Source organism: Gadus macrocephalus, chromosome 19 (genome assembly GCF_031168955.1).
Source record: "Gadus macrocephalus chromosome 19, ASM3116895v1".
Taxonomy (NCBI): Eukaryota; Metazoa; Chordata; class Actinopteri; order Gadiformes; family Gadidae; genus Gadus; species Gadus macrocephalus.
In genome coordinates, this window is record NC_082400.1 from 3,571,013 (window position 1) to 3,598,872 (window position 27,860).

The 27,860-nt window shown below is 47.0% G+C and overlaps 4 protein-coding genes across 7 annotated transcripts; 1 reads left to right on the forward strand and 3 right to left on the reverse strand.

Annotated features, from left to right (window-relative positions):
- Positions 1-17: 17 nt before the first annotated feature.
- dnajc25 (DnaJ (Hsp40) homolog, subfamily C, member 25) lies at positions 18-4,162 on the reverse strand. The gene is made up of 6 exons (XM_060038815.1): positions 3,774-4,162; positions 2,953-3,105; positions 1,922-2,292; positions 1,594-1,693; positions 367-1,075; positions 18-332 (listed from the first exon to the last, which is right to left on the reverse strand). Exons 1-5 carry the CDS (start codon positions 4,086-4,088, stop codon positions 953-955), a joined length of 1,062 nt encoding a protein of 353 aa, XP_059894798.1. The 5' UTR covers positions 4,089-4,162; the 3' UTR covers positions 18-332; positions 367-952.
- katnal2 (katanin p60 subunit A-like 2) lies at positions 4,139-16,810 on the forward strand. 2 transcript variants are annotated; one of them, XM_060038808.1, is made up of 16 exons: positions 4,139-4,990; positions 5,456-5,526; positions 5,717-5,883; positions 6,130-6,166; positions 6,373-6,484; positions 7,576-7,668; positions 8,352-8,417; positions 9,628-9,705; positions 10,444-10,542; positions 11,503-11,566; positions 12,046-12,164; positions 12,846-12,937; positions 13,550-13,660; positions 15,197-15,359; positions 15,629-15,725; positions 16,449-16,810. In XM_060038808.1, the coding sequence occupies exons 1-16, from the start codon at positions 4,940-4,942 to the stop codon at positions 16,586-16,588; spliced, it is 1,560 nt and encodes a 519-aa protein (XP_059894791.1). In that variant the 5' UTR covers positions 4,139-4,939; the 3' UTR covers positions 16,589-16,810. The 2 variants fall into 2 exon arrangements, with proteins under 2 accessions (XP_059894791.1, XP_059894792.1); XM_060038809.1 differs by lacking the exon at positions 5,456-5,526.
- Positions 16,806-22,552, reverse strand: hdhd2 (haloacid dehalogenase-like hydrolase domain containing 2). Of its 3 annotated transcripts, none has more exons than XM_060038818.1 (9): positions 22,478-22,552; positions 20,835-20,979; positions 20,075-20,177; positions 19,170-19,275; positions 18,870-18,954; positions 18,345-18,510; positions 18,134-18,184; positions 17,934-17,997; positions 16,806-17,127 (listed from the first exon to the last, which is right to left on the reverse strand). In XM_060038818.1, exons 2-9 carry the CDS (start codon positions 20,933-20,935, stop codon positions 17,024-17,026), a joined length of 780 nt encoding a protein of 259 aa, XP_059894801.1. In that variant the 5' UTR covers positions 20,936-20,979; positions 22,478-22,552; the 3' UTR covers positions 16,806-17,023. The 3 variants fall into 3 exon arrangements, with proteins under 3 accessions (XP_059894801.1, XP_059894800.1, XP_059894799.1); XM_060038817.1 differs by having other exon boundaries at positions 22,432-22,524; XM_060038816.1 differs by lacking the exon at positions 22,478-22,552 and adding an exon at positions 22,318-22,342.
- A 2,600-nt stretch (positions 22,553-25,152) lies between these two features.
- Positions 25,153-27,807, reverse strand: LOC132447772 (SKI family transcriptional corepressor 2-like). The gene is made up of 5 exons (XM_060038717.1): positions 27,610-27,807; positions 27,306-27,404; positions 26,994-27,061; positions 26,823-26,875; positions 25,153-26,674 (listed from the first exon to the last, which is right to left on the reverse strand). The coding sequence occupies exons 1-5, from the start codon at positions 27,617-27,619 to the stop codon at positions 26,671-26,673; spliced, it is 234 nt and encodes a 77-aa protein (XP_059894700.1). The 5' UTR covers positions 27,620-27,807; the 3' UTR covers positions 25,153-26,670.
- Between the last annotated feature and the right edge of the window lie 53 nt (positions 27,808-27,860).

A 27,860-nucleotide genomic window follows, 5' to 3' on the forward strand; every position in this document is an offset into this window, starting at 1 on the left:
CTTACTCAGAAACATACAACTCCTAAAGCATGAGGTTTATTTTTGTTCAATTCCATCTGCGTCAAAGCTGAGATTGTATAACGGTGGAGACGGACGGAGCAGAACGCCATCCGTTCAAATAAATAAACACGTCTCAGTTATTCATCTTTTTATGAAAAAGAGGTTCTGTAGGAACGAGGAAGTGCAAGTTCTCTCGGTAGCACCACTTCCTCCTTCTGTCCGATTGTTTGGAGAGATAACGTCCGTTTACTCCTCCAAATGTCCTCTCCTCCACGGCAGAGTGGCCAGAGTGTTTAGCACAAGTCTGAAGGAACATCCGCCCCCAGCCACCACTGGGTCTTAATGGCTGCACCCGGAGGCGTGCACCCGGGGGGGGGGGGGGGGGGGGGGGCGTGCACCTGAGGGAGTCCGCACCTGAGGGAGTCCACAGCTCAGCTGGTGGACGTCTGGTCATGAAAAGACCCAGCGGTGGATTAGGAGTCATGTGTAGCTCGGCTTTGGGAGCAACGTTTCCATTCCCAGTCATCCTGGCCCTGGCGGGGTTCAGTCAGACGGAGACAGGTCAAACTCGTTACCATGGAGATGCCTTCCACTCTCGATGTTACAAACCAGTAGTTTCCCCATTTCCTGTTTTAAACACAGATCTCCATCTCAATCTGAACCAACGGAAAAAATAATTAACACAACAAACCTCATTGGAGGCCATGTGTACAAGGGTATAGAAGGAATAATAATATAGGTATGACACTGAAAATCTTCAACAGCAACTACACATTAAAAAAGTATTAAAAGTTAAATCCCATGCCGTGCTTTAATTTCCCTCGGCCGTCAATAGGAAAATATGTTTTGTGTTCAAACAAGCCTTGTTCGTCCTCTTCCTTCACACAATTTGGCAGGAAGCACACAACATGCCATTGGCCACGAGGCAGATTCCACAGCATCCGATTGGCTCTCAGTCATCCGCAAAGGTCAGCCGGCCAGGGCCTTCGTTCCTCATCCAGCGCCGGTACCTCTTCATCCTCGGGTCGTTGGCCATCTTGATCTTCATCTCCTCTTCCTGTTCCTGTTTGTGTACCTGAACATACGATAGCAGGTAGCTAGTCATTAGAGCTAGTCCTAGCGTATGATGGCTAGTTATAATAGAGGTGCTACATCAGACCGCTAGTCATTAGGGGTGCTACATATTATAGCAGATAGCTAGTTATTGTAGACTTCATGAACATCTATAGCTCAAAACAAGGGACTATGCCAATCATAGTTGGCATGATTGCCAACTATGATAGATGATGAGCAACAAAGCTGGAGAATTAGTGCAGAAGACATGCAAAGAAGGAAGTCACGTAAAGAAGCAAGTCATGTTAAGAAGAAAGTCCATTCAGATAAGATTGAAGAACTGTAGAGTGAGTGTAGAGCTCAAGTAACCGTGTAGAGTTATAAGTGTAGAGGTCCCATTACATCAGGCAGTGACTAAATGTAGAGCTGTAAGGGTAGAGGTACCATAACATCAGGCAGGTAGTGTCTAAATGTAGAGCTGTAGGGTAAAGGTCAATAACATCAGATAGTGAATAAATGTAGAGCTGTAGGTGTAAGCACCTCATAGTTCTCCCGGATCCATAGCTGCTTCTCCAGGAACGTCTCCTTCAGATTATCTTCCAAGCTGTCAAACTGGGACTGGGACATCTTCATATTGCGCCTACAGGATGGACAGAGTACACGGTCACTCAAACACCTTCATACAACCTCTACAGGTTAGACAGTGCAGCACCATCAGTTAACAGGCACCTTCATACAACATCTACAGGTTAGACACAGTAGACATATTTCTAGTCATAGACTATTTCTCTAAAAATCGGTCGGTCCTCGGATGAGTTCTACATTCGGTGGCCCTTGCTGCCACCAAAGTGAAAACCATGAGGCCCACCTGATGATGTAGAGCTTCTCCTCGTCCCCGTACTCCTCCCTGCAGATCGTGAAGCGGTAGAACCATGACAGGTACCAGGAGGCCGAGATCACCAGGACGTAGGGCAGCATCACCAGCTTGCACAGTAGGATGTCCGACATCTTGGGCTTCTGGTAGCCGCCTTTTATGTCGATCTTGTTTTTGATGATGTCCCGGATGACCTCCTCCTCCTGCTCCCTGACCTCCTCCTTGGTGCGGCGGTTGCGTCCCTTCTCCTTGGGCCGGTTCAGCAGGCCCTGCTGCTTGGCGATCTCTGTGGCTTGGATGCGGTACTTGGGCACGGTGACCAGGTAGCTGATGGCCTCGTTGTAGCTGCTCTGCCAGCTGTAGTACTGGGGAATCAGAGGAGCAGGGATACACTTAACTCATTCTCTGCATCTGACCCATGATAACCAGCTAGGAGCAGTGGGCTGCCACACTATATAGCCCCTCGGAACCAACACCAGCTTGGAGAACCCTTGCCTTGCCTATTGGCAAGGTAGGAGTGCCATCTTCGTGATATCATGTTGTGGTGCGGCAGTAACCCACGTGCAAGTAGGAACATGCATACTCCCCACAGAAAGGCCAGGGGAGAATGGCCTTGAACACAGAACCTCCTTCCTTTGGTGCGGAGGTGGCCCGTGAACCCAGGACCTGTACTAACCGCTGGGCCGGGAGAAGATTATGTCCCCTACTCTATCAGGTCCTTGAACTATGGTTCATGGCTCTAAAAACTAGCTCTGGCTCCTCTCATCTCTGCATGTTGCACAATCATGCTCAGTCATGCACGTTACAATACAAGTACAAACACACCAGACACATCTAGTTAACTACACACCACCACAGGAAGGTCTAGTTAACTCCACACCACCACAGGGAGGTCTAGTTAACTCCACCCACCACAGGGAGGTCTAGTTAACTCCACCCACCACAGGGAGGTCTAGTTAACTCCACCCACAGGCAGCTCTAGTTAACTCCACAGGTCTCGACTCGCACCACAACAGACGTGGTACCTGGAAGATGGATATGGCGCAGACGGTGACCAGGATGACCACCCTGACGTCCACCTTGGGGGCGAGCCGTGTGCGGTAGTAGGCATAGTAGTGGCGGTAGTACTCCTCCGGGTGGTCCAGCATGTAGTCGTAGTCCCGGCGAGAGTCCTCATCCTGGGGGAGAATGGGGCTGGTTAGGAGGAGGTTCAGGTCATACTAGCTGGTGGACCCACGCCTGCATCCCACCACACCAAGCATTAGCGCAACAAGGGCACTGCCATCCAGACATTACATATAAGACAAGATAACCTCATTAATCCCAGGAGGGGATGTCATGTGATGCCAGCAAATGAAAGCAGCAGAAACGGCAAAAAAATAACTCCAGATATATAAATATACCTCTAAACCATCACCACTAAAACTAACCGACTGCTCGTAAATGATGATGCTGATTATAATCCAGTGCACTTTCCTTACCCAGAAGAAAACCTATAACCTGAGCAGACTAACATTAGTTTGATAGCAACCTGGTAAAAGGTATGAAACACATACTTCGTTTCTAGACTTAAATATTTTATAGGCAGATAATTCACTTCCAGAACCTCCCCTTTAATGGTTCCTCTGCATCTCATCGGAGGTGGAGAGTGCCACATTGGCACAGTAAGTGAACGTCAGCATGTAGGGCCTGTTCGGGGCTAGCATATTCAATCCCCGGGTACCCGTCACAAAACAAACTAAATCACACATGCATCTGGTTTGTTGAGCAGTGCTTTCAAAGAAATAAGTCATCTCTTCATCGGTATTGGTGCGACTTCACAGTGACGCCCAGTTGTCTCACCAACCTTCAGCGTCTCATAGGCGGTGGTGACCAAGAGGAACTTCTCCTTGGCGCTGTCCTCCGTCTCCCCGGCCAGTGCGGGGTCCCCGGCTCTGAACCGGTCGGGGTGGTACGTCCTGGCCAGCTGCCGGTACGCCCTCGCGATCTCCGGCTTGGTGGCATCCCGGCTCACGCTGAGCACGTCGTAGCACACCTGCGTGCCACAGTACAGGCCCTCTATCAGCGCGTCGGCCGTGGGTATGTACGACGTGGCAATTATTAAGATGATACATGACGGAGTCCACAGACGGACCCAGCCATGCTCCGCTCGGAGAACCATTTCACTACGCGACTCACACACTGCGGTCGCACAGTTTTTGCCTCACGCGCCGGCGCTGTTAATATACGGACATAAGGATGACGCGGCATAGAGGACGATGACGTCAAGGCGGGCGTGGGAATAAAGTCTTACGATTTTTTTTTAAATATATATTATATTATTAGTTATTATATGTTCTGTGCGGTTTATAAATCCATGAACAATGCATCAATAAATATAGTCTCATGAAGTCACCTCTGAAATTGGTCCTGTCCTTTCGATCCCTGTGGCACTGTGGTCGTTGGAGTTGTTATCCATTTAAAAGAAAGTCAAACTCAATACAGTTGTTTGAATAAAGGTCTTTTGCGGTTACTCACAATGATCTGAAATTGATCTGATAAACAAAATGACGAAACAGCCATTAAAAGTCAAAAGTAAAACTGTTTGGTTTTATATTATCAGAAACAACAGCATCAGCCATTCTTGAACAGGAGCAGTTCAAGAATAACTCATAAAGTACGGTAATCTCATAATCCGGAGAGGAAATATTCATCCTGGAGATTAGTCATTCTCTGTAGAAAGTATTTATTCTGATCTGTAGAAAGTATTTATGTAGAGATTGTATTAATTATATTTTAAAAAAAGTAGCATGGCTATGTGAAGAAAGCATCCGTATAAAGTATTGATTCTGAAGAGAGAATATTAATTCTGTAGAAAGTATTTATTCTTTTGAGTAGTCCATAGACTGTCACTAGAGAGATAGGTGTGTACAGTCTCCGTCCAACCGCTCCGCAGACGGACCGCTCCTCTGATCGCCTCCGTTGATCGCCCCCGCTGCTCGCTGCTCGCCCCCGCTGCGGTCAGAGACCAGGATGGAGCTCTCCTATCAGTCCATGAGGACCGCTCACCAGGTCCGGGAGGCGGTGAGCTAACACACACACCATTACGGTTCATTCCTCTCTTTAATCTATTTACAAAGGTGACTAACAGTGAACAGTGGAGCAGCTCGGAGCTGTTGGCTCAGGGGGAATATAGACGGAGTACTACAACCAAACGACCGGCTTTCGTATTAAGAGTTTTATAAAAGTCTTATTTGTGTAAGAGGTCGGGTGGTGATCTTGTCAAAATAAAGACAGCTTAAATTCATTTTTCTGCTCTTCACAGCCTGGACACCGTTCAGTGTTAAGCTAACCGAATTAGCCACAGTTAGCGTCCATCGGTTACCTAGGCAACAGGGTTTGGCAGCGTCTCTTGTTTACGCATACGCGCGCGCGCGCGCGCACGCGCACGCACACGCACACACGCACATACACACGACACACACGACGGAGGTGTTTGAAGCCTGTACTAGCTGTAGTTGATGGTGGCTGTTGCTTTGTGTTGAGCAGGAGGAACTGAGAACAGAGACCCGGAAGAAGGACCTACTCATCCTCATATACCATCACCTCATGGATCATGGGTCTGTGTGTGTGTGGGCCGTGTGTGTGTTTGTAATATGTGTCTGTGTGTGTGTGGGAGAGTGTGGGTGTATCTGTTGTATCTTCCAGCTACATTGATACATGTGGTCTATATTTAATATATGCAGTATATAAATATATGTATATGTATATGACATATATATACTGTATATATGTGGGTGTATGCTGCAGCTACATGGACAGCGCGGGGGTCCTGGATGGGGAGTGTAACGGGGGTCTCCAGAGGTTGGAGGTCTGTGACAACGTGGACCTGGAGACGGTGCTGATGGAGTACCAGACCTACCACTACATCAAGTTCAACAAGTACCCCCGGCTCACCAGGAGGTCCCCCCCTACTGGTACTGCTGACTGACTGACTGGCTGGCTGGGTGGCTGTCTGGCTGACTGAGTGGCTGTATATGACTGGCTGACTGGCTGGCTGAGTGGCTGACTGATTGACTGACTGACTGACTGAATGACTGACTGACTGACAGACTGACTGACTCACTGGCTGACTGACTGACTGACTGACTGACTGACTGACTGACTGGCTAGATGAATGACTGTTTGGTCAGTGAGTACATGTCAAACTTTTGTCTCCCCAGTTGAAACCAGACAGGTTTCAAGTTGCGGCAAGAAGAGGTATGTTTGTTTTTTCTGTTTGTCTGCACGTAGAGTGTTAAACTGCTTTTGAGTTTACGTTTTTATTATTTTATTGTTCATTTTTTTTTACATTACCATAAAATTCTGTCTGTCAGTTTAATTGTCTGATAACTAATTCTTAATACATATGTTTGTGTTGCATTTTGTTACTTAATCTACTCTAATTTTGTGGTTTCATCCTTGAGGAGCCCCTCCTCCACTGTGAAGCCCCTCCCTAAAATAAGCCCCACCCACCGACCGCATTCTGGGGGAGGGGCCAGGAATTCGGAACCCCACATAGCCATCAGAAACAGGAGTGTATGTTTTTTTTTTCAATTAAGAATCCTACAAAAATGTGGTAAGGCATCAGGGTTAACCCTAGAGGAGTGAAGTGTGTATTTAAGCCTAGTGTGTATTCAACCTTAGCTGAAAGATTAAAGTGTGTATTCAAAACACCTTAGAGTTAGGAATTGCGTATTTAACCAAACCTAGCGGTACAAAGTGTGTGTTTAACACACCTTAAGGTGCGGACACACCAAAAGCGTATCCCGCATACCATGTACGCACGTAACGCAGCTAAAATGTTGCTTGACCATTTTGTGTCAAAAATGGTCCTACATACGCAGCTACGCGCCTGTGGCTGCGCTGGATTTAGGAGTCCGAGGAAGGAAACCCAAACGCCGCCGTGTCTGGGTGCATGATAGAGCTTGAATCAATAATTCAATAATCGGGTTAAATAACTTCACATGGTGTGTCGTGTGTTTCCAGCATTCGTAGTGTTGATCGGCAGAGAAATAGTCCGCCAAGACGTTGAGGTTGCTTAGCAACCAGAGACTCTGTCCATGCAAGTGAACGGAGCGTTCACTCTTCGTCATAACTATCAAACCAAACATCCTTCACATTCACCGAGTGAACATTATGAAAGTAAAATGCACATTTCTCGCTAAAAATGTTTCCATAAACGCATTTAATGGCGTAACTATGTTACTATTTCCACCCAGATTAAAGAAAGATGTCGGCCGTATGCTTCTGTGCAAGGGTCACTACTCTCTGCCAGTGACGTCGGGTCAAGCTCCACGCTGATTGGCTATTGCGGCTAAGTATCACGCGTATGAGCGTAAAAAGTTCAATTTTTTGAACTCCTCGCGTACACGCGTATATGTACGCGCGTATATATACGCGCCTCATACGCCCCTAACGCGAGTAAAATGTTGCTTGGTACGCATGATACGCGTGTACGCACCTCATACGCGCGTAAACCAATGGTTCCCTATGGAAAAATTGCCGATTTTATACGCGTGGTACGCGGGTAACGCGTTTGGTGTGGCCGTACCTTTAGAGTTAGCGTGTGTGTTTAACCAACCCAAGAGGTACAAAGTGTGTATTTAACGCGTATGTTTCCTAACCAGGAGAACGGGCTGGTGGATCCTACGCTGGAGTTTGGTCTCAACGTCTCGTCTTTTGCTAACAATGGAGCTTCAGGAGAGGGAAGCTCCAGGAAGGTTATAGAGGAGCATCTAAAGAGAATAGTGCACCTCATAGTAACATCTAAAGAGAATACTGGACCTCATAGTAACATATGAAGAGAGCAGTGGACCTCATAGTAACATCTGAAGAGAATAATAGACCTCATAGTAACATCTGAAGAGAATAGTGGTCTTCATAGAACATCTGAAGAGAATAGTGTGTAGTTACAGTTGGTGTGTCTGTCAAGAAGAACACTTCTTGACAGAGAATTGAATAGAACATGATCATCGCAAGACACAGGCAGACATTTTCACTGAGCCAATGGTGTACATGATATATTGTGGGCAGTCACACCAGTGGCAACCAAGGGGAGGGAATTGGCCATGGCTGAAGTCAGCCATAGTGGGAGAGGCCAGGTTAATTTGCAATACATATGGGGGAGAGTGGACTCGTCTGCAAGGTGCAAGACAGCTGAAGGAATCAACCCAACAAAGAGGTCAGGGGACGGGCCTGGTCTCAGCATCAGACCTCATGGCTACGATGGCAATTGGGAACACAAACTAACACCTTTCAATCAGAGAGAGGAAATTAACTATATCTAGGTGCAGGGGGAGTTTATGCAAGGGCCTTTTAAATATAATTTGCATCTCATTTGATATCATCATGAGGATACAGTGTTCCAGTGCGTTTCAGTGTAGTGACTGGGTTTTGTGTTCAGCTGAAGGACAACAAGGCTGTGATCCAGGACGCCAGCAGAAGAGGCAACGCAGACACCGACCACGCGGTATCTACAGCCGGCTAACCCCTGACCCTGTTGTACCCCCACCCTGTTGACCCCTAACCCTGTTGACCCCTGACCCTGTTGTACCCCCACCCTGTTGGACCCCTAACCCTGCTGACCCCTGGCCCTGTTGTACCCACACCCTGTTGACCCCTAACCCTGTTGACCCCTGACCCTGTTGTACCCCCACCCTGTTGACCCCTAACCCTGTTGACCCCTGACCCTGTTGACCCCCAACCCTTTTAAACCTTGACCCTGTTGACCATGTTGACCCCTCACCTTGTTGACCCCTGACCCTGTTAACCTTATCAACCCCTGACCCTGTGAACCCATGACCCTGTTGACCAGGTTGACCCCCACCCTGTTGACCCCTAACCCTGTTGACCCCTGACCCTGTTGTACCCCCACCCTGTTGACCCCTAACCCTGTTGACCCCTGACCCTGTTGTACCCACACCCTGTTGACCCCTAACCCTGTTGACCCCTGACCATGTTGACCCCCAACCCTTTTAAACCTCGACCCTGTTGACCATGTTGACCCCTCACCTTGTTGACCCCTGACCCTGTTAACCTTATCAACCCCTGACCCTGTGAACCCATGACCCTGTTGACCAGGTTGACCCTCACCCTGTTGACCCTTGACCTCTGACAACACTTGAAGTTGTTAAAGCTGGGGTAGAATCCCATCCCTCCCTCAGAGCAGCCCAAAGCCCCTCCCAATGAACACACCACTAGCTGGCCAGGTTTAGTACTGGGTCTGCCCCTCGGTAGCCAGAGGCTTGGGTGAGGTCAGGTCGTGGCGAGGTAGACAGAGAGGTAGGTAGAAAGAGAGGTAGGCCAACAATCACTTCCCTGGAGGCCGACTGTAATGATTGGATAGGCCTATCACAGGCCTCCGACAGCTAGTAATACTGTACTGTTTTATGTTCCTTTTTTATGGATCGCTGTATGGATGAAAAGAGAATTTGAGCAAATAGGACAAAAGAAAGCTTCTAAAATAGAATGCCTACCCTAGCTTTAACCCTTGACCCTGTTAACCATTTACCCCCCAGCTTAAACCCTGTTAACCATTTACCCTGTTGACCCTGTCGGCCCTTCACCCTCTTAACCCTTGACCTGTTGACCTGTTGAACCCTGACCCGGTTAACCCTGTTAACTCTTGACCTGTTGACCCCGTTAACCCTGTTAACCCTTGAGCCTTAACCCTTTTGTAGGAACGTTTGCTGAAACCTCTCGGAGCGTTCATCACAACAAGCAGTGAAATGAGAGAACTTGCAGCCATCATCAGCAAGGTACACACACACACACACACACACACACACACACACACACACACACACACACACACACACACACACACACACACACACACACACACACACACACGACACCCACAAAACGAACACACACACACACACACACACACACACACACACACACACACACACATGCACACACAGACCCACACGCACACATGCAAAAACACATGCAAACACACACACACACACAACCACACACGCACACACACACACACACACACACACACACACACAGCAGTAAAGAGCAACTCTCTTGTGTTAGTGTAGTACCTGAGTACTCCAGGAGGAGGCAGTAAAGAGCTACTCTCTTTTTGTTAGTGTAGTACCTGAGTACTCCAGGAGGAGGCAGTAAAGAGCTGTTTGAATCTGTCAATAAACTATGTCACTATCAAAAGATATGATTCGATCAGTTAACTTTTCTGCCATTTGGGTTTAAAGGGCCCCTATATAAGTCAAAACATAGCAGTGTGGGTCGGCTTAGCTCAGGAGCAGAGCGGGTTGAATTGTAGCCGGAAGGTTGCCTGTTCAACCCTTCTAGCTGTGTCGAGGTGTCCCTGAGCAAGACACCCAACCTTATCTGCTGCCGGCGAGCTGCATGGTTGATCCCCTGTTGGTGTGTGGATGTGTGTATAAATGGTTGTAAGTCCCTTTGGATAAAAGCGTCTACTAAATGCCCTTAATGTAAATGTGTTTGCATGTGTTTCTTTAAAGGACATCTATGTGCACAACCCCAACGTGCACTGGGATGACATCATGGGTCTGGAGGACGGCAAGCGATTAGTAAAAGAGGCTGTTGTCTACCCTATTAAGGTGAGTCAGGTGAACCAATCAAGGGGAGTCTGGTGACCAAATTAAGGGGAGTCAGGTGACCCAATCAAGGGGAGTCAGGTGACCTAATTAAGGGGAGTCAGTTGACCCAATCAAGGGGAGTCAGGTGATCTAATGAAGGGGAGTCAGGTGACCCAATCAAGGGGAGTCAGGTGACCTAATTAAGGGGAGTCAGGTGACCCAATCAAGGGGAGTCAGGTGACCCCATTATTGAGAGTCAGGTGACCCCATTAGGGTGATTCATGTGACCCACAGCAGGTATTTCTTTGCTTCTGAATACATCTCCTTTAAAGAGCTTAAAGGGAGGGAGCCAGCAGGTCAGGGTATTCTGTTAGCCTGGCATTAAATCCATACCTAGGATATGACCACACACATGCACACACACACACACACACACACACACACACACACACACACACACACACACACACACACACACACACACACACACACACACACACACACACACACACACACACACATACACACAAACACACACACAAATGCTTAAGCACATACATAAAAGCAGTGCATCCACACTCACACACACACACACACACACACACACACACACACACACACACACACACACACACACACACACACACACACACACACACACACACACACACACACACACACACACACAGGTCTCCACCATAACTTATCTCTTATTGAAATGACACCAGATCAGTTTGTGTATTCCTGTGACATTTACCCTCCAGATGGGGAAAGATGTTCTGCACATGATCACCATTATTATGTTCACCTCCACCACCTCTCTCTCTCTCTCTCTCTCTCTCTCTCTCTCTCTCTCTCTCTCTCTCTCTCTCTCTCTCTCTCTCTCTCTCCCTCTCTCTCCCTCTGCCTCTCTCTCTCTGCCTCTCTCTCTCTGCCTCTCTCTCTCTGCCTCTCTCTCTCTCTGCCTCTATCACTCTCTAGTACCCTCAGCTCTTCACTGGTATCTTGTCTCCATGGAAAGGCTTGCTGCTCTACGGGCCTCCAGGTAAGGCCTGCTAGGCCTTAGGTCACTCAGAGAGGCCTACGGCCTACAGTCTCTGTTTACATGCACCCTAGACACTTGACACACAAACACACACACTACAACACACACTACATCACACAACAAAATAAAGCATTGTTATTTTGACCAGCTTTGACCCAGACTGAGTATGACTCAGAGTGAAGTCCCCAGAGGGGGTTGCCCTGTGGGACCCCTCCATTCAACAAGGCCTTTGTAGTCCATCGCTCTGCAGCCCTGGTTACTTTAGACAGTAGCCCGCTGACTTCACCCGCTAGAGAGCTCCTTATCCCTCGTTATTTAACCTGGAAACAATTCCTCTGCTTAGAATCCTCCTGTCTCCCCTCCTCTCTCGCTCTCTCTCTCTCTGTCTATTTGTGTGTGTCCCTCTCTCTCTCTTTGTCTCTCTGTCTCCCTCCCACTCTCTCGTCTCCCCCTCTCCGTCTCTCTGTCTCTCTCTCCAGGGACGGGTAAGACTCTGCTGGCTAAGGCGGTGGCCACAGAGTGCAGCACCACCTTCTTCAACATCTCCGCCTCCACCATCATCAGCAAGTGGAGAGGAGACTCAGAGAAGCTGATCCGGGTGCGGCGGGACCCTCGGAGTCACAGTTTAACAGCACTGTGACGTTACACACATAACAGGGCCTGAGTTAGCAGCACAGGGGTTCACTAGCTGGCTGGGGAAACACCAAAAACATGGTGTAAAACGAGTGTTTTACACCAGTTTGTTCTGCTTTGTGCTGTTTCTTTTATATCAATGAAGCCATATCACACAAGGGGCCTCGGTGTTCAACTGAACATCATCCCGGCTGTGATTGGTCTGTATATACGAGTGCCGTAGATGATCACATAATTCTTTCTTTCTAATGAGTGAGCAGCTCACGACGGGTCTTTAAATGAACGGTTAAACACCTGTAAAGCCAGGTGATGCATGTATTGTTAGTTACGCATATATATAACATGTATAGTTACACATATATACCATATATAATTACATACATATAACAAGTATTGTTACACAAATATAACATGTATAGTTACACATGTATACCACGTGTAGTTAACCATACATGAAATGTATAGTTACACATGTACAACTTGTTACTGATTTGTGGATCAAAACTCTAAGCTGTGGATAATTCGGGCGGAGTACGTTCAAGAATCATACAATGTGTTCCTGCCCTGCGACCGGTCTGATCGTAATAACATGATAACATGATGATAGCATGATGATAGCATGATAATAACAGGTCGCTCTGACCAGGTGCTGTTTGAGCTGGCCAAGTTCCACGCCCCGTCCACCATCTTCCTGGACGAGCTGGAGTCTGTGATGGGACAGAGAGGAGGCGGCCACGGGTCAGTACAGCCCCACGGGCCAGGGGGGCCTGGTGGGACCGGTCTGGGGGGGTCCTGGTGGGACCGGTCTGGGGGGGTCCTGGTGGGACCGGTCTGGGGGGGTCCTGGTGGGACCGGTCTGGGGGGGTCTTGGTGGGACCGGTCTGGGGGGGTCCTGGTGGGACCGGTCTGGGGGGGTCCTGGTGGGACCGGTCTGGGGGGGTCCTGGTGGGACCGGTCTGGGGGGGTCTTGGTGGGACCGGTCTGGGGGGGTCCTGGTGGGACCGGTCTGGGGGGGGCCTGGTGGGACCGGTCTGGGATCCCTGGTGGGACCGGTCTGGGGGGGTCCTGGTGGGACCGGTCTGGGGGGGTCCTGGTGGGACCGGTCTGGGGGGGTCCTGGTGGGACCGGTCTGGGGGGGTCCCTGGTGGGACTGGTCTGGGGGGGGTCCCTGGTGGGACCGGTCTGGGGGTCCTGGTGGGACCGATCTGGGGGGTCTTGTTTGGACCTGGTTGGACCATACCGGCCTGGGGTGTGTGTTTGTGTGCGTTTGTGTGTCTGTATAACGTGTGTATAACGTGTGTATAGCATGTGTATATGTGTGTGTAACGTGTGTATATGTGTGTGTTTGAGGGGGGAGCACGAGGGGAGTCGTAGGATGAAGACTGAGCTGTTGATCCAGATGGACGGACTGGCCGCCTCGGACCACCTGGTGTTCATACTGGCTGCTTCTAACATGCCCTGGTAACAGACACACACACGCACGCACGCACACATACACACACAGACATACACATACACACACACACACACACACACACGCACGCACACATACACACACACACACACACACACACACACACACACACACACACACACACACACACACACACACACACACACACACACAGACATACACACATACACATACACACACACAGACATACAAACATACACACACACACACACACACACGCATTCAAAGAGACACAAACACACGGATGCACGTAGACACACACACACACACATGTTAAGATTAAATTGAATTATTATTGTTTACATTTTGCATGAGTGTAAATGTATTTAAACGTGACAGATTATACCACAAGGTATAAGTGTGATTAGCTGTTAAAAGAGGTTTTAAAACTCTGCCTCTTCTGACATCACAAGAGGCAGTTTCCACCGAGATGTATGACGGATAGATGAGCACATTTTGCTAGAGTCCACTGGGTTGGCTGGTAGACTGATCTATCCAGCACACATCTAGGTGGACACGCCCTCTTGAGATGTCATAAGAGCCCGATTTTCAAAACGGTTTGATCACACTCACACCTGGGGGTATAACATGTCACCTTTAAATGAAAACACATACATGCAGTAGGTACTCGAAGAGACGACATGTGATGCTCAACTCTTAACTGGAGCAAGCAAGCTAAAGACTTTATAAATAAGGGCTCAACTAATACATACAACAGAATACATAAGCGGTTAAAAAAATCTTTTCCATGCCATTTGACCCCAATTGAAAGTCGGTACCTATAAAGCAGGGATGGGCAACTTTCATGATAAAGAGGGCCACATTTTTCATCATAACCATCGGAGGGCCACATGACTGCACACTTCAACTAAACGTGAGCTGAGAGAAGCTACACAATTTTGAATTTGGTAGATAGGATTTCCTGTATTCTGGTGCATTTTGGGGATGGCCACTACCTAAAAGATCATCCAGAATCATAACCTATGTACGGTATGTTAATTGAACCAACATACATTCATTTCATGTTTTCCATGCTCAAACAGCCACATGAATGGTCAGTATTTTTATCAGTGTAAAGGGCTCACATACATCATCATTCAATGAAGTAAAAAAACTGAAAAACAGTGGCCCAACATTAAGTGCAACAACTCAATGAACTCAAACCCAACAAGCAGTTGTAGTAGTTGTAGTGGCGACTTAAGTGGATATCTTTAATGACTGATATCGCTTCTAAGCAAACTAGACGCATGGGTTTGCCTTCGAATTCTATGAATTCTTCTCATCTTTCTTGACCGAGTTTTCTGTAACTCGATCAATTATTATTATTCTTTATTTTATTTATTTTTTTGCGGGCCTTACTGAGTGAGGATGCGGGCCTTACTGAGTGAGGATGCGGGCCGCATGCGGCCCGCGGGCCGCCAGTTGCCCATCCCTGCTATAAAGTAATGAAATTCGGTACCCATCACTACACACACACACCCACACACATACACATCAGTGAGGTGTGTGAGTGTGTGTGTCAGGGAGCTGGACCAAGCGATGCTGAGACGGCTGGAGAAGAGGATTCTGATTGGTCTACCCTCAGAGCCCGCCCGCCAGGCCATGATCTCCCATTGGCTCCCTCCAGTCAGCTTGTCAGGGGGGGCGGAGCTTAGAACTCAACTGGACTACGAAACACTGGCCAAGGTTAATTAATTCTATAATAAGACAACTAGAATACTACTGTGTGTGTAATGTGTGTTTGATGTGTTTGTGTAATGCATGTGTGTGTCTATGTATGTGTGTGTTAATGGGTGAGTTGATGTGTGTGTGTGTGTGTGTGTGTGTGTGTGTGTTAATGTGTGTGTGTTGATGTGTGTGTGTGTGTGTGTGTTAATGTGTGTGTGTTGATGTGTGTGTTTATATCCTGTGTGTGTGTGTGTGTGTGTGTGTGTTTATGTGTGTGTGTGATCCAGGAGGCTGCAGGCTACTCTGGGTCTGACCTCCGGTTGGTGTGTAAGGAGGCGGCCATGAGACCCGTCCGCAAGATCCTCCACACCCTGGAGACACCAGGTCAGAAAGAAAGAGACAGACAGACAGACAGGCAGGCAGGCAGGCAGGCAGGCAGGCAGGCAGGCAGGCAGGCAGGCAGGCAGGCAGGCAGGCAGGCAGGCAGGCAGGCAGGCAGGCAGGCAGGCAGGCAGGCTGATAGACAGCTAGTTTGACCAGGGATACCTTGTGTCCAGACAGCCTCCCTGGTGAAGCGCTCTGAGGCCTGACCTCAGCTGGTAGGAAGGCGGGGGTGGTTTTGCACACGGTGTCCCTCTTTATGTAAAGAAACAAGGCTGTCTCATGCTCATGTCTCTGAAACACCCTAAACTGTGCCCACTTGGAAAACGTGTTCCACAGCATGTGTCTGGCCAGCCACAGCGCAGGGGGGGCGAGCAGGGGCCTGAGAGGCCCTGGGACAGGGGGTCAGTCACTGGTTGTAGGTACGTGTCCCCAGGAGGGTAGGGGGAACCAAAACACCCTGGCTCGGACACAAACCATCTGTAGCAAAGGCCACCGGCAGCATGGACAGAGGAAGGAGCAACACGACAACCATAAAACGGACTATACACGGACAATAACATGTCCTTTTAGAACAGTCATATGCATGCATTTTGTTGTACCTTTCGTGTCAACAGATTCATATTTTTACGGAGATAGATTCTAGGTTTAGAAGTAGTTTTAGAATCTAGATATTTCTCCATCCTGTAAGCCAACACCCTGCTCCAACCACTGCTCTGCCCTCAGGAAACTCTCACCTGCCGGTCATCAACCTGGAAACCGTGACAACGGAGGACTTCCTAGAGGTCATGACCCACACCAAGCCCTCGGCCGGGACCCTCACCCACAGATACACAGAGTGGGAGAGAGACTATCAGTCTGTATGAGAGAGAGACTATCAGTCTGTATGAGAGAGAGACTATCAGTCTGTATGAGAGAGAGACTATCAGTCTGTATGAGAGAGAGACTATCAGTCTGTATGAGAGCAATAAAGAGAGAGAGCAACACGCTACTGCTTATATTTGTTCAGGCTTCTCTGCTTTCTACTGTGAAGTTGTAATTTAGTTAATAAAATAATAAAAATTTGAATAAAAATGAAAATAGTCAAGGTTCTGAGGTCTTTATTAAGATTCCATTAGACATTTTACACCTCATGATTTAGTAGCTGGTATTTTGATATAACTACTATTATTATATTTACATTTAATAATGTTCTGGATACTGTCGTTGTCATAGTTCTACATGCTGGATTTGTGGTTTTTAGAGGATGGTTCTTATTGCTGCAATGCTGTCTCATTGTAGTTGTTTATGTGTAGTTCTGGTCAGAGCAGGTCCTTCAGCAGGTGGTCCACAGCGTCGGGGAAGCTGTCACAGGTGAGGTAGGGACCAGGGCTGATCTTACTCTCATCTCCTACTCTGTATTTACCTGCAGAGGTAGAACACAATACTGGATTTAATTGACAAACAGCCCCACAGCATGATGAATACTAATCACATAATGTCTTTAAAAAACAAGGCAGGCATTAACATATATTCAGGGTGCACTCACACTAGGCCATCTGGCCGTGGCCGTTGGCCGTTTTCACACAACCGTGCTCAACTGGCCCCATTGTTCTCTGGCCTGCACTCACACTAGGCCATCTGGCCGTGGCCGTTGGCCGTCGCAACTGTGGCCTGGCCACGGTAGGCTCTTGTACATACGTCATCACGTTGTAAGTAACACGTCATCACCAAGCGTCCGCTGCATGGACCATAATAAAGTCTGCCGCCAGTCAGAGTTTTAACAACAATGGACAACAACACAGAGAACACAGTTCGCACTTTGCTGAGTCTGTTGCTTTTTGGAGCCGTTCTCAGATAGAGCCCACTCTCACTGCTGATTTTTTCGAGTACGCAAACAACCGTAAACATCGCTTGACGCCATGTTTACCGTTTAATGGGAAAGAAGGCTCCTCGCCTTTATTATGCCCATGGTCGTCGCATGGACTATACGTCATCCAGCTCAGGTTGCGTCTGCCCGTACCGTAGCAGCACACCTCTCCCAAGAGGCCAAGTTGGCCTGGCCTGGCCAGACTGGCCACACTCACACTGGCAGATTTGAGCACGGATAGGTGTGAAAACGGCCACGGCCAGATGGCCTAGTGTGAGTGCACCCTTACACATGTTTTGAAGACCTCAGTCCAGTAAGAGGAGAAAGGAACTGAAGGAAGTATCCACATGGGCCCAACTCACCGGTCCGCACCAAGATGCCCCTCATTCCTGCATTCTGGGCCCCTCCCACATCATCTCTGGCGTCCTATCAGGACAGGACAGACAAGACAGGAGGTTTATGAGAGATAGACGCAAACAAAAGAGATAACCCACTATGAACCTGAAAAGGCCTGTTTTGAGACCTAAACATGATATACGTGAACCCTTCTCTTCTGACTCACGTCTCCTATCATGACCGCTTCACCGGGGCTGCATCCCAGCTCTGACAGGACCTGGAAACAGACGTAACCATGACAACCGCCTCACCTGTGATACAGCTGTCTTCCCTGTTAAGAACTGGTTAAGCCCTAATTGAAGGGTAGAGTTGTATTAAATAAGAAGAAGATGATAATAATCAAGCCAGGATATGATCCTATGAGTGCAATCCGGGACCTGAGTGAAGAAGGTTTCCTGGGGTTTCCCCACGACCACGGCGCTGCGGCCGCTGGCATACTCCAGGGCGGTGACGAAGGGCCCGGGGCCCAGGGCCAGGCCGTCCCCTCGCTGGTAGTACCGGGCCTTGTGGACCGCCACTAGGGGGGCGCCTTCCAACACCAGCCTGCATCCACAACAACATCAACAACAATATTTACCACAACATCAACAACAACACTATCAGCATCATCAACATCATTAACAACAATATCAACATCAACAACAACATCAAAAACATTAACATCAACAACACACAACATCACCAACAAAATTAAGAACATCAACAACAACATCCACAACGACAATATCAACAACATTAACATCTCTCTCTCTGCCTCTCTCTGTCTGCCTCTCTCTCTCTCTCGCCCTCTCTCTCTCCCTCTCTCTCTCTCTCTCTCTCTCTCTCCTCTCTCCCTCTCGCTCTCCCCCCCTCTCTCTTGCTCTAGAATAGAGCTGAGAGTAATGGACTAGATGAAGGGTTACCTGAAGGCTGTGTTCAGCGTCTGGTAGTTGAAGTGTTGAGGAGCGAGGCCCACCACTACAGCGTTAGGGTTGGACGTATCTAGACCTACACACACACACTCACACACACAAACACATGCACCCACACACACACACACACACACACACACACACACACACACACACACACACACACACACACACACACACACACACACACACACACACACACACACACACACACACTGATATTAGCATACAGGCAACCTATGAGACCTCCTAATTTATCAATACATGACCAACATGCTTCTCTCCTTGTACCCGCAAAGTCTTCCAGGGCGCTGTCCTCCACCAATAGGAGAGGTCGCTGATGGTTCTGCTCAACCAATCTCCTGGCTGCACTCAGTGATGTGAAAATCTCCTCTTCCTGTAATAAATCATGTAGACGTAGTACTGAAGGGAAATTCAAATTGAGCAGAAGTACTTAGGTGGGCGGAGCCAGGCTAGTGTTTCCAGATGCATTGATTTAAATACAATTTATTACCGCTGTATCAGCTGTTCTTTCCAAAATAATTTAACCAACATTATCATTTACCCTAAAACGAGATTTTGTTTTAGGAGGCTGGGATATAGCCTACTCAACTCGAGGTTATCATTGTTATTGTTATTATTATTATTATTATTATTATTATTTTAACGCATGGCATAGCCTACTACAGTGTTCATTCATGCAGTCCCTATGGAAAAAAAATTGCAGTTCCGACCTGCCATGGTACGTCAAAATAGCAACACCAACTGTGCTATCCGCTAGTGCACTAAGACCAGGTTTTTGTCGGTCAGTTGCGCAACTGCTTTATCGATCTGTAAGATAGCACCATGTATCATTTGCGCTGGAACACGCCTTTGCTTTTCGCCGACACGACTCTCAGGGTGCAAGTTTAGTGGCGCAGGTTTGCTGCGGGGGAAAATCGGCTTTGCGCCGGGTGCAAACTAGCAAAGATACATAAGTCGTAAGTGTAGAAAGTCAATTGCGCTGGATGCAAGATAGGGCTCTACATGTATAAATATATTTAAAAGTATACTAAGTGCATTCCATAACATAAAGCAGGTTAATAGAACCAGCCTGGATTAGCACGTTAAACAGAATTCAACAAAGTTTAGACTGTTTGTGATTCTTTTGCAACCTGTTTGTGTGTCAAACACACACATGCCATTGTCGACATTACCTGGAGGTCAAAGTTCAGGCGTCGCAGGCGTTCCAGAAGATTCCTCTTACATTCCTTAGTCGTGTTCGTCACAAACCTCACGGCCACTGCGGCCTGGCGGAGCCTGACCAGGAGGAACGCACAGGGATCTTTAGCTTAGGGCCCCGGGCCCCTACAATTACAGACTCTCCTGTCCCTCAGGGGCCCCTGACATTACAAACTTACCTGTCCCTTAGGGGACTGTATCGGGCCCCTACAAACACTCCTGTTCCTAAGTAAATGTACACGGTGCTCGCTACCTTTAATTCTTCAACTTTGAGATTTACTACACTCTACCTTTTAAAAGTAAACTTTAGGGATGACTACACTCTACCTATTCTTTAAGGTTTACAACACCCTACCTTTAAACAGTAACATTTAAGGTTTACTACACTCTACCTTTAAACAGTGAACTTTAGGGTTTGCTACTCTACCTTTAAACAGTCAACTTTAGGGTTTACTACACTCCGCCTTTAAACAGTAAACTTTAGGGTTTACTACAACTCCACCTTTAAACAGTAAACTTTAGGGTTTACTACACTCTACCTTTAAACAGTAAACTTTAAGGTTTACTACACTCTACCTTTAAACAGTAAACTTTAGGGTTTACTACACTCTACCTTTAAACAGTAAACTTTAAGGTTTACTACACTTCACCTTTAAACATTCTTTAAGGTTTACTACACTCAACCTTTAAACAGTAAACTTCTAGTAAAGGGTCCTCCTGACGGTGGGGGCCCACCTGCTCAGAGCCTCCTGGGCTCCTGCTACGGCCGTGTCCTCGATATGCAGCGTCCCGCTCAGGTCCACCAGCACCGCCCGCAGGGCCCTCCTGCCTGACATACTGGGAACCAGTGGGAGCAGAACCAGGGGAACCAGCAGGAGAACTATAGGAGGGCCCGGGGGAGGAGTCAACAGGAGTAGAACCACAAGGTCCACTCACTGGAGGATTAGGTTATGTGTACGCCATTACGATTACAATTGGGGCATTTAGCAGACGCTTTCATCCAAAGCGACTTACACCAGTTAATACACATATTGACACACCGACGGCAGAGTCAACCATGCAAGGCGACAGCCAGCACCATCCACGTGTACATTACATGAAAGCTGCATTTGTGCTGAAATGTTACGGCTCGCATCATCCCCCGCAAAACGCAACGATTCTGGCCTTCATATTTATGTATTTATTGATCTTGGGTGCAAGTTCTTGCCTTTTTACAATTGCTCAACTCAAGGTAGAAGAGTAGAAAAAGGTATTACTAATATTATATGTGTATATATATATAATATATATAAAGAGAGAGAGAGAGAGAGAGAGAGAGAGAGAGAGAGAGAGAGAGAAAGGCCTACATAGTGAGTATAGAGTGAGTCAAATATCTTTAGGAAGTCTCGTTAGTATACTATATATTTTGTAACTATCTTACTATAATAAAATCCATATTAGTATACAATAAAGTTCAAATATTGTATACTAATCTTTCTGCAAAAAAGCATGTTGGTGGTTTCAGACTGGAGGACTCGGGGACGTGTGGAGCCCATCTCTCTCCTTAACCACTCACTATAAACGATCTGAATCAGGATTTATTATGCATATTATGCATTTGTTCATCATTTATTCTTTAAAGATTACTCTTTAATAATCATAATTCTCATCGGTAGTAGCAGATTAGGTCGCCGAATTGAACCTCCAATGTTGGAGCCAAAAAACAGATTTTAGGATTGGCTTTTCAAATGTTTTATTATGATTATTATTATTATTTAGACCCCGTTGTCTTTGTGCTGTGGACAGATCAGTATGTGGCTACAACGAGCAGATCTTTAATCCCAAATAAACAGGCTCAACACTGAGGGAAAGGAAAAGGAGATATTGAAAATGATCAACGTCATATGTTATAGATTATATGGATTTCAGCATGGATTCTTCCGTGAGAGGACGGAGAGAGAGAGAGAGAGAGAGAGAGAGAGAGAGAGAGAGAGAGAGAGAGAGAGAGAGAGAGAGAGAGAGAGAGAGAGAGAGAGAGAGAGAGAGAGAGAGAGAGAGAGAGAGACCTTCATAAGTGAGTAGATAGTAGTGATTCAAACATCTGTATACTACAATTGTATCCCTACTATCCCTTCTTGATTCGATCGGCAGCTTGTTTTAAAGACTAAATATGAAATAGGAATGCAACAACGAGAATATTTCCTGGCTCTCGACCACTTAAATGACCTGTCCGTCTCACCCTCTCAGATCTCGCGGGATTTGCCCGTGAGATGCCTGCACCAAACGCGATGCATGATCACAGTTTGGTTGACATATCGTTCAATTGAACAATACAGAAGCGACGTGCACTCACTGAAAAGTTTGTTGTGAAGTAAGGAGATTTAAGATTCAACCCTCACCTAGATGGTGTTGTTTTTTCTTTGTTGGTTGCTACAACGGGACCAACATGAACCCACCCCCTCTGTCGACCACAGGGTGTAGTACAGCTGGGCTGAATTCACTGGGTGTGATTTCATGGCAGGCCTGTGCGGGTCATCTGTGAGTGTTTTTGGAACCTTATGGAAAACATATTTTTTTGCGATGTCGCTCATGGTTTTTGTCCCAATGAATGTGAAATGTAAGAGGGTTATCTTTGAGCCCTTAATCATTCATTAGTAAAAAAAACATATTCATCCCATCCCAATAACAACTAACAGATGGATTGCATTAAGGCTCTTTTTGGGGCATTTGGACTTAAAACAGAGGAAGGTATTATGCAGGCTAAAGGCTGCCACTTTAAAATGAATCCTCTTTGCATTCGTTCTCTCCAATACACTGCCTTCTCCTGTTATCTTACTCCCAAAAAACAGTGTTGTTGTTTACAAGGTATTATTTTATTACATTATTGCTCCATCTGCCTCATAAACAACAGTTTAATTTAACGAATACTGCAACTAGTGTTCTTTTTTAAATTGATAGTGTCCTTTAAAACTACATTTTGGTGGTTTCACTTTTTTTGTGTCTTCACAAATGTGACGCTACTGGTTTAGGCCCATTGAAATATTGAAATATTGATTTATACTGACAACATAAGGAAATAATAGTTAGCTTCATGCTTGTGCTGTGTTTCGAGGGATGATGTCTATATGTCAGCAGTCCTTCTGTATTATTTGGCGTGCCCTTGGGCTGTAGACTCGTACCTGCTTCGCAGACAGCAGCAGTGATGCCATCAATGTTAACTTCTTGTCCTGGTGTCTCCTGCCCAGAGGAGGCTGAAGGCTCAACAATGGTTTGAGCATTTGTAAAGAAGCCTGATAATCCCATTAAAAAGAGAAATAGTGAATGATAGAATGCATACCATTTATTCTGTGGAAAGAAATAACCAAACTGTCTGTTGAAATTGTGTATTGTTTACTGCAATGCCTCAGTCCTCTCCAACAAAGAAAAAAACTCACAATTGACCCCCAACCTGTACCCTTAGGTCCTAACCCCCCCCCCAGATCAACTCTAATCGTAGATCAAAGTAAACCCCCCTGATCAACATATGCTAGTAATCCCAGCAGATCCCTCTCTCCCTGCTCTGCACATTTAGGACGGACACCAGCGTTAATAAAAAGGTTTGCAGGGCTTAGCGGAGCCCTGTTGGTGATAACTCAGCATATGGAGATTATTGACAAAGCCACAATTCAGATAAATGAAACAACTTGGGGCACGTGAATCGAGCAGGACAACGCATCATGGGCGGACCTCCCTGGTCATTAATGTTTAAACTCATTTTGGTTTATTACACAAACAGACAGACAGACCGATAGTTAAATTGACCGTTTACAAATCAAAGATTATACTGTTTATCTCGACCCAACGCGGTGCCACACGTAGGTGTAGCATCAGCAGTAGCGTCTCGGCGCAATGAAGCAGAAGTCCCGGGATTAGGACAATCGCCTTATTGATGACCAAGTATCTGTATGTCTCGCTGTCCTTCGGTTTTCTCCCCCAATCAACTGCACACTTGCGGGGTGTATTTCTGAGTGCCCAAGGAAGTGCAGCGTCGAGTGAGAAGTTGTTTGGAGGAGCAGTTTCAGAGAACGCTGCATTCAGCAATACCGGATGCAAAGCAATCGGCCCCTCACAACTGGCCTGTTTTGAACGAGCTCAGGACTTTCCATTAGAACAAGTCCAAAGCAGTACATTTCCTTTGTAGTGGGTGTGAACCAAACACAAACTCAGAACCCATGGTGAGAAGACCAACCTATATTTCTGCTTGAACTACCCCTCTTGATACATATTTGGTCATTACCTAGGGTCTCTACGCCCTGGTCTCTACCCCCTCCCTCTCTCCCTCGCTCTCTCCCTGGATCTCTTCATCATGGGTCTCTACCCTCTGGTCTCTACCCTCTGGGTCTCTACCCCCTGGGTCTCTACCTGGGTCTCTACCCCCTGGTCTCTACCCCCTGGTCTCTACCCCCTGGTCTCTACCCTCTGGGTCTCTACCCCCTGGTCTCTACCCCCTGGTCTCTACCCCCTGGTCTCTACCCTCTGGGTCTCTACTCCCCCTGTGTCTCTACCCCCTGGGTCTCTACCCCCTGGTCTCTACCCCCCCTGGTCTCTACCCTCTGGGTCTCTACCCCCTGGTCTCTACCCCCCCTGGTCTCTACCCTCTGGTCTCTACCCCCCCTGGGTCTCTACCCTCTGGGTCTCTACCCCCCTGGGTCTCTACCCCCTGGTCTCTACCCCCTGGTCTCTACCCTCTGGGTCTCTACCCCCTGGGTCTCTACCCCCTGTGTCTCTACCCCCTGGTCTCTACCCCCCCTGGTCTCTACCCTCTGGTCTCTACCCCCCCTGGTCTCTACCCTCTGGGTCTCTACCCCCCTGGGTCTCTAACCTCCCTGGTCTCTACCCCCCTGGGTCTCTACCCCCCCTGGTCTCTACCCCCCCCTGGTTTCTACCCTCTGGGTCTCTACTCTACCCTACTGCTCTGTTGGAAATGTATGTTCTGTTAATATGTTCGGTTTTCTTTCTTTCTTTTTCCACTGGAAAACATCAACAAATATGTTGCTCTGTATGTTTATTGACCGAATGAATACTATTCAAACTCCGATTGTATATAGACTTTATTTATCCACATAAATAGTTGAGAAAGAACATTTTCAATACATTTGCATTGGGGTTAGAACAGTTTATAGTGATAACAATATTCATGTATTCACTCTTGCCCACAAGGAGCTGTATTCCCCTCAATATGACATCATCACCATAATCACCACATAAGCCCCACCCTCTCGTTATGACATGATCAAATAAGCCCCGCCCTCCTTTATGACAATAACATAATCCCCACCCCCCTCCTGCAGGACATGATCACATGAGCGCCTACCTTCGTTTTGACACCATCACATAAGCCCCTTCCTTCGTTATGACATTACATCACCACAACCACTACCATGCGTCCTTATAATATATTTTTTTACATGGTAATAAATAAATAAATAAATAATATATTAAACTTTATTCTCAAATAAACGTACAAACACAAAGAGTGTAACATCTTCACGTATGAACTTCTGTACAGTCGTGGTATTTACATGTTTATGTACAAGGAATAAGTTAGACCTCACAATTAATATTGTTCCATTTGGGCCCCCAGTTGCTAGCTAAAGCCGTCCATTGTGTGCTTTACAAAATGTGTAGAAAGCAAACCAGAGACCAAAGAGTCCATCTTGGTGTTGTCAAGAGTCCTGACAACCCGATCCTTGGTCGGTAACAAGCACAACCTCTTCTGACCAGCATAATAATTATAGGAAATAATGGGCCAGCTTGTTTTAGCTGTGGAGGCTCGGTCCAGATCCAGAAGTCGGTGCCTTTAGGATTCCAATAGTTTATAATGTATGCAGTAGTATATAATACTGTGCTTGAGAATGTGGAGTTTGGGCGACGAGTTAGACTCGTCATTTCAACGTGACTTTTGTTCTCTGTTTGCCCTTCTGTCGTTTTCTCACGTTTCCATTGTCACAGTAGGAGCTGGATCAAATCCCTCTTCCTGTTGCCATTTTGTTTTCCAATAAAACTTTGGAGTCACCCAGCCTAGCAAGATCAAGGCAACCCTAGCATTTAGCTTGCTATCTTTAGGCTAACATAGCATTTAGCAATTAAGCTTGAGGCTTTCATAGTGTTTTGCTCATTAGCCTGAGGCTAGCAAAGCATTTAATTAGTAAGCTTGCAGTTAACATAGTGTTAAGCTTATTAACTGAAGGCTCACCTCACATTTAGTAAGTTAGCCTGAGGCTAACTTACCATTTAGTTTAGAGTTTTGCTTTTTAGCTCGAGGCTGACCAAGATTTGAGCTCTTTGGCTCAAGGCTAGCCATTGAGGTTGTTAGCTCAAGGCTAGTTTCTTGGTCTGAGGTAGGATTTCTACAAACGGCACAGTATAGAGATGGCGTCACACCCTCCAAAAAGTGTCCAGAACGCATCAATATCTTATTTTTTAAATTTGGAAATATATTTATATATTTACAGTTTATAATCCAGTTTCTGTTGGTGGTTGTCTCACTACATTCCAGAAGGATGAGCCCACCAAATTCCGCTTTCCTTTTCTTCCAGGTTTGGAGGAGTATTCACCTGGCAGGACAAAGAAAGAAAGAACATTAGGGAACTTGTCCTTCACGTTCAGGGTCACCAGTGGAGCTCTGGTGTTTCTCTTTATTCAGCTCGGTTTGAGGTTCGACTAAAGCCAGTCTATGTTCACATCCAGCACTAAAGGACTTACTTGTTGAGGTGCGAGCTGATTTTCTCCTTCCTCAACATGTTTGCATACGGTATCTGGAAAAGAACAAGAGCTTTTACACGTCTATATACTGTACTGATATACTCATGAGGGTTAATTGGTTGATCAATTAGGCACACTATTCCTGAATAAATTGGCTGATTGAGTTCTTACCATCTGCAGCTGTTGAACCATTTCTTCTCTGTAGGCCAACTCTCTTTTCATCTGGTCTTGGAAATTATCTGGAAACCAAAGAAGAAAACATTTGACTAACAGACAAACAGGGGACAGGCAGACAGACAGGTAGACAGACAGACAGACAGACAGACAGACAGACAGACAGACAGACAGACAGACAGACAGACAGGCAGACAGACAGACAGACAAACAGACAGGGAGACACAAACTGACAGACAGGAAGAAGGACAATAAAGACAGATTGAAAAAGGAAGCATGAATAAAGGAGAAGACAGGAAGTGGACTTACGGAACACAGGAAACGGGGAGGTGCCCTTCAGGGCGTGGAACTCCTGTTCCAGCCGCCTCCTGAAGTCAATCTGCTCCAGGAGGACCTTCTGGAGCTCCTCTGGAGGGAGAGAGCTAGAGTTTAACTGAAGCTTGAGCTAGACGAGAGGTAGAGTTAAGCTAAAGCTAGAGTTAAACTGACGTTAGAGTTAGACTAGAGGTAGGGTTTAAACTAGAGGTAGAGTTCAGCTAAAGCTAAAGTTAGACTAGAGGTAGGGTTAAACTAGAGGGTGCGTTAGACCAACACTAGACTATAGGCCGCCTACCTTTCTCCATGTTAGCGACGTCCTTCTTCAGGGGTTGGGGGAGGGCGCCCCCTGCTGCTGCTCACCTGGAACACAAGAGGAAACAAACTCATTCACACACTGCAGGCTATGGTAGAGCATTGCACTTTAGGGTTAAGGGTTATAAACCCTGTGTAGATCAGTCTGTAGAGCAAAGCACCAACGCTGCAGGTTAGGGGTGGTTATATTCGCTGGCCCTCAGTGCACCGCCCGCTGTGCCGCTAGGTGGCAGC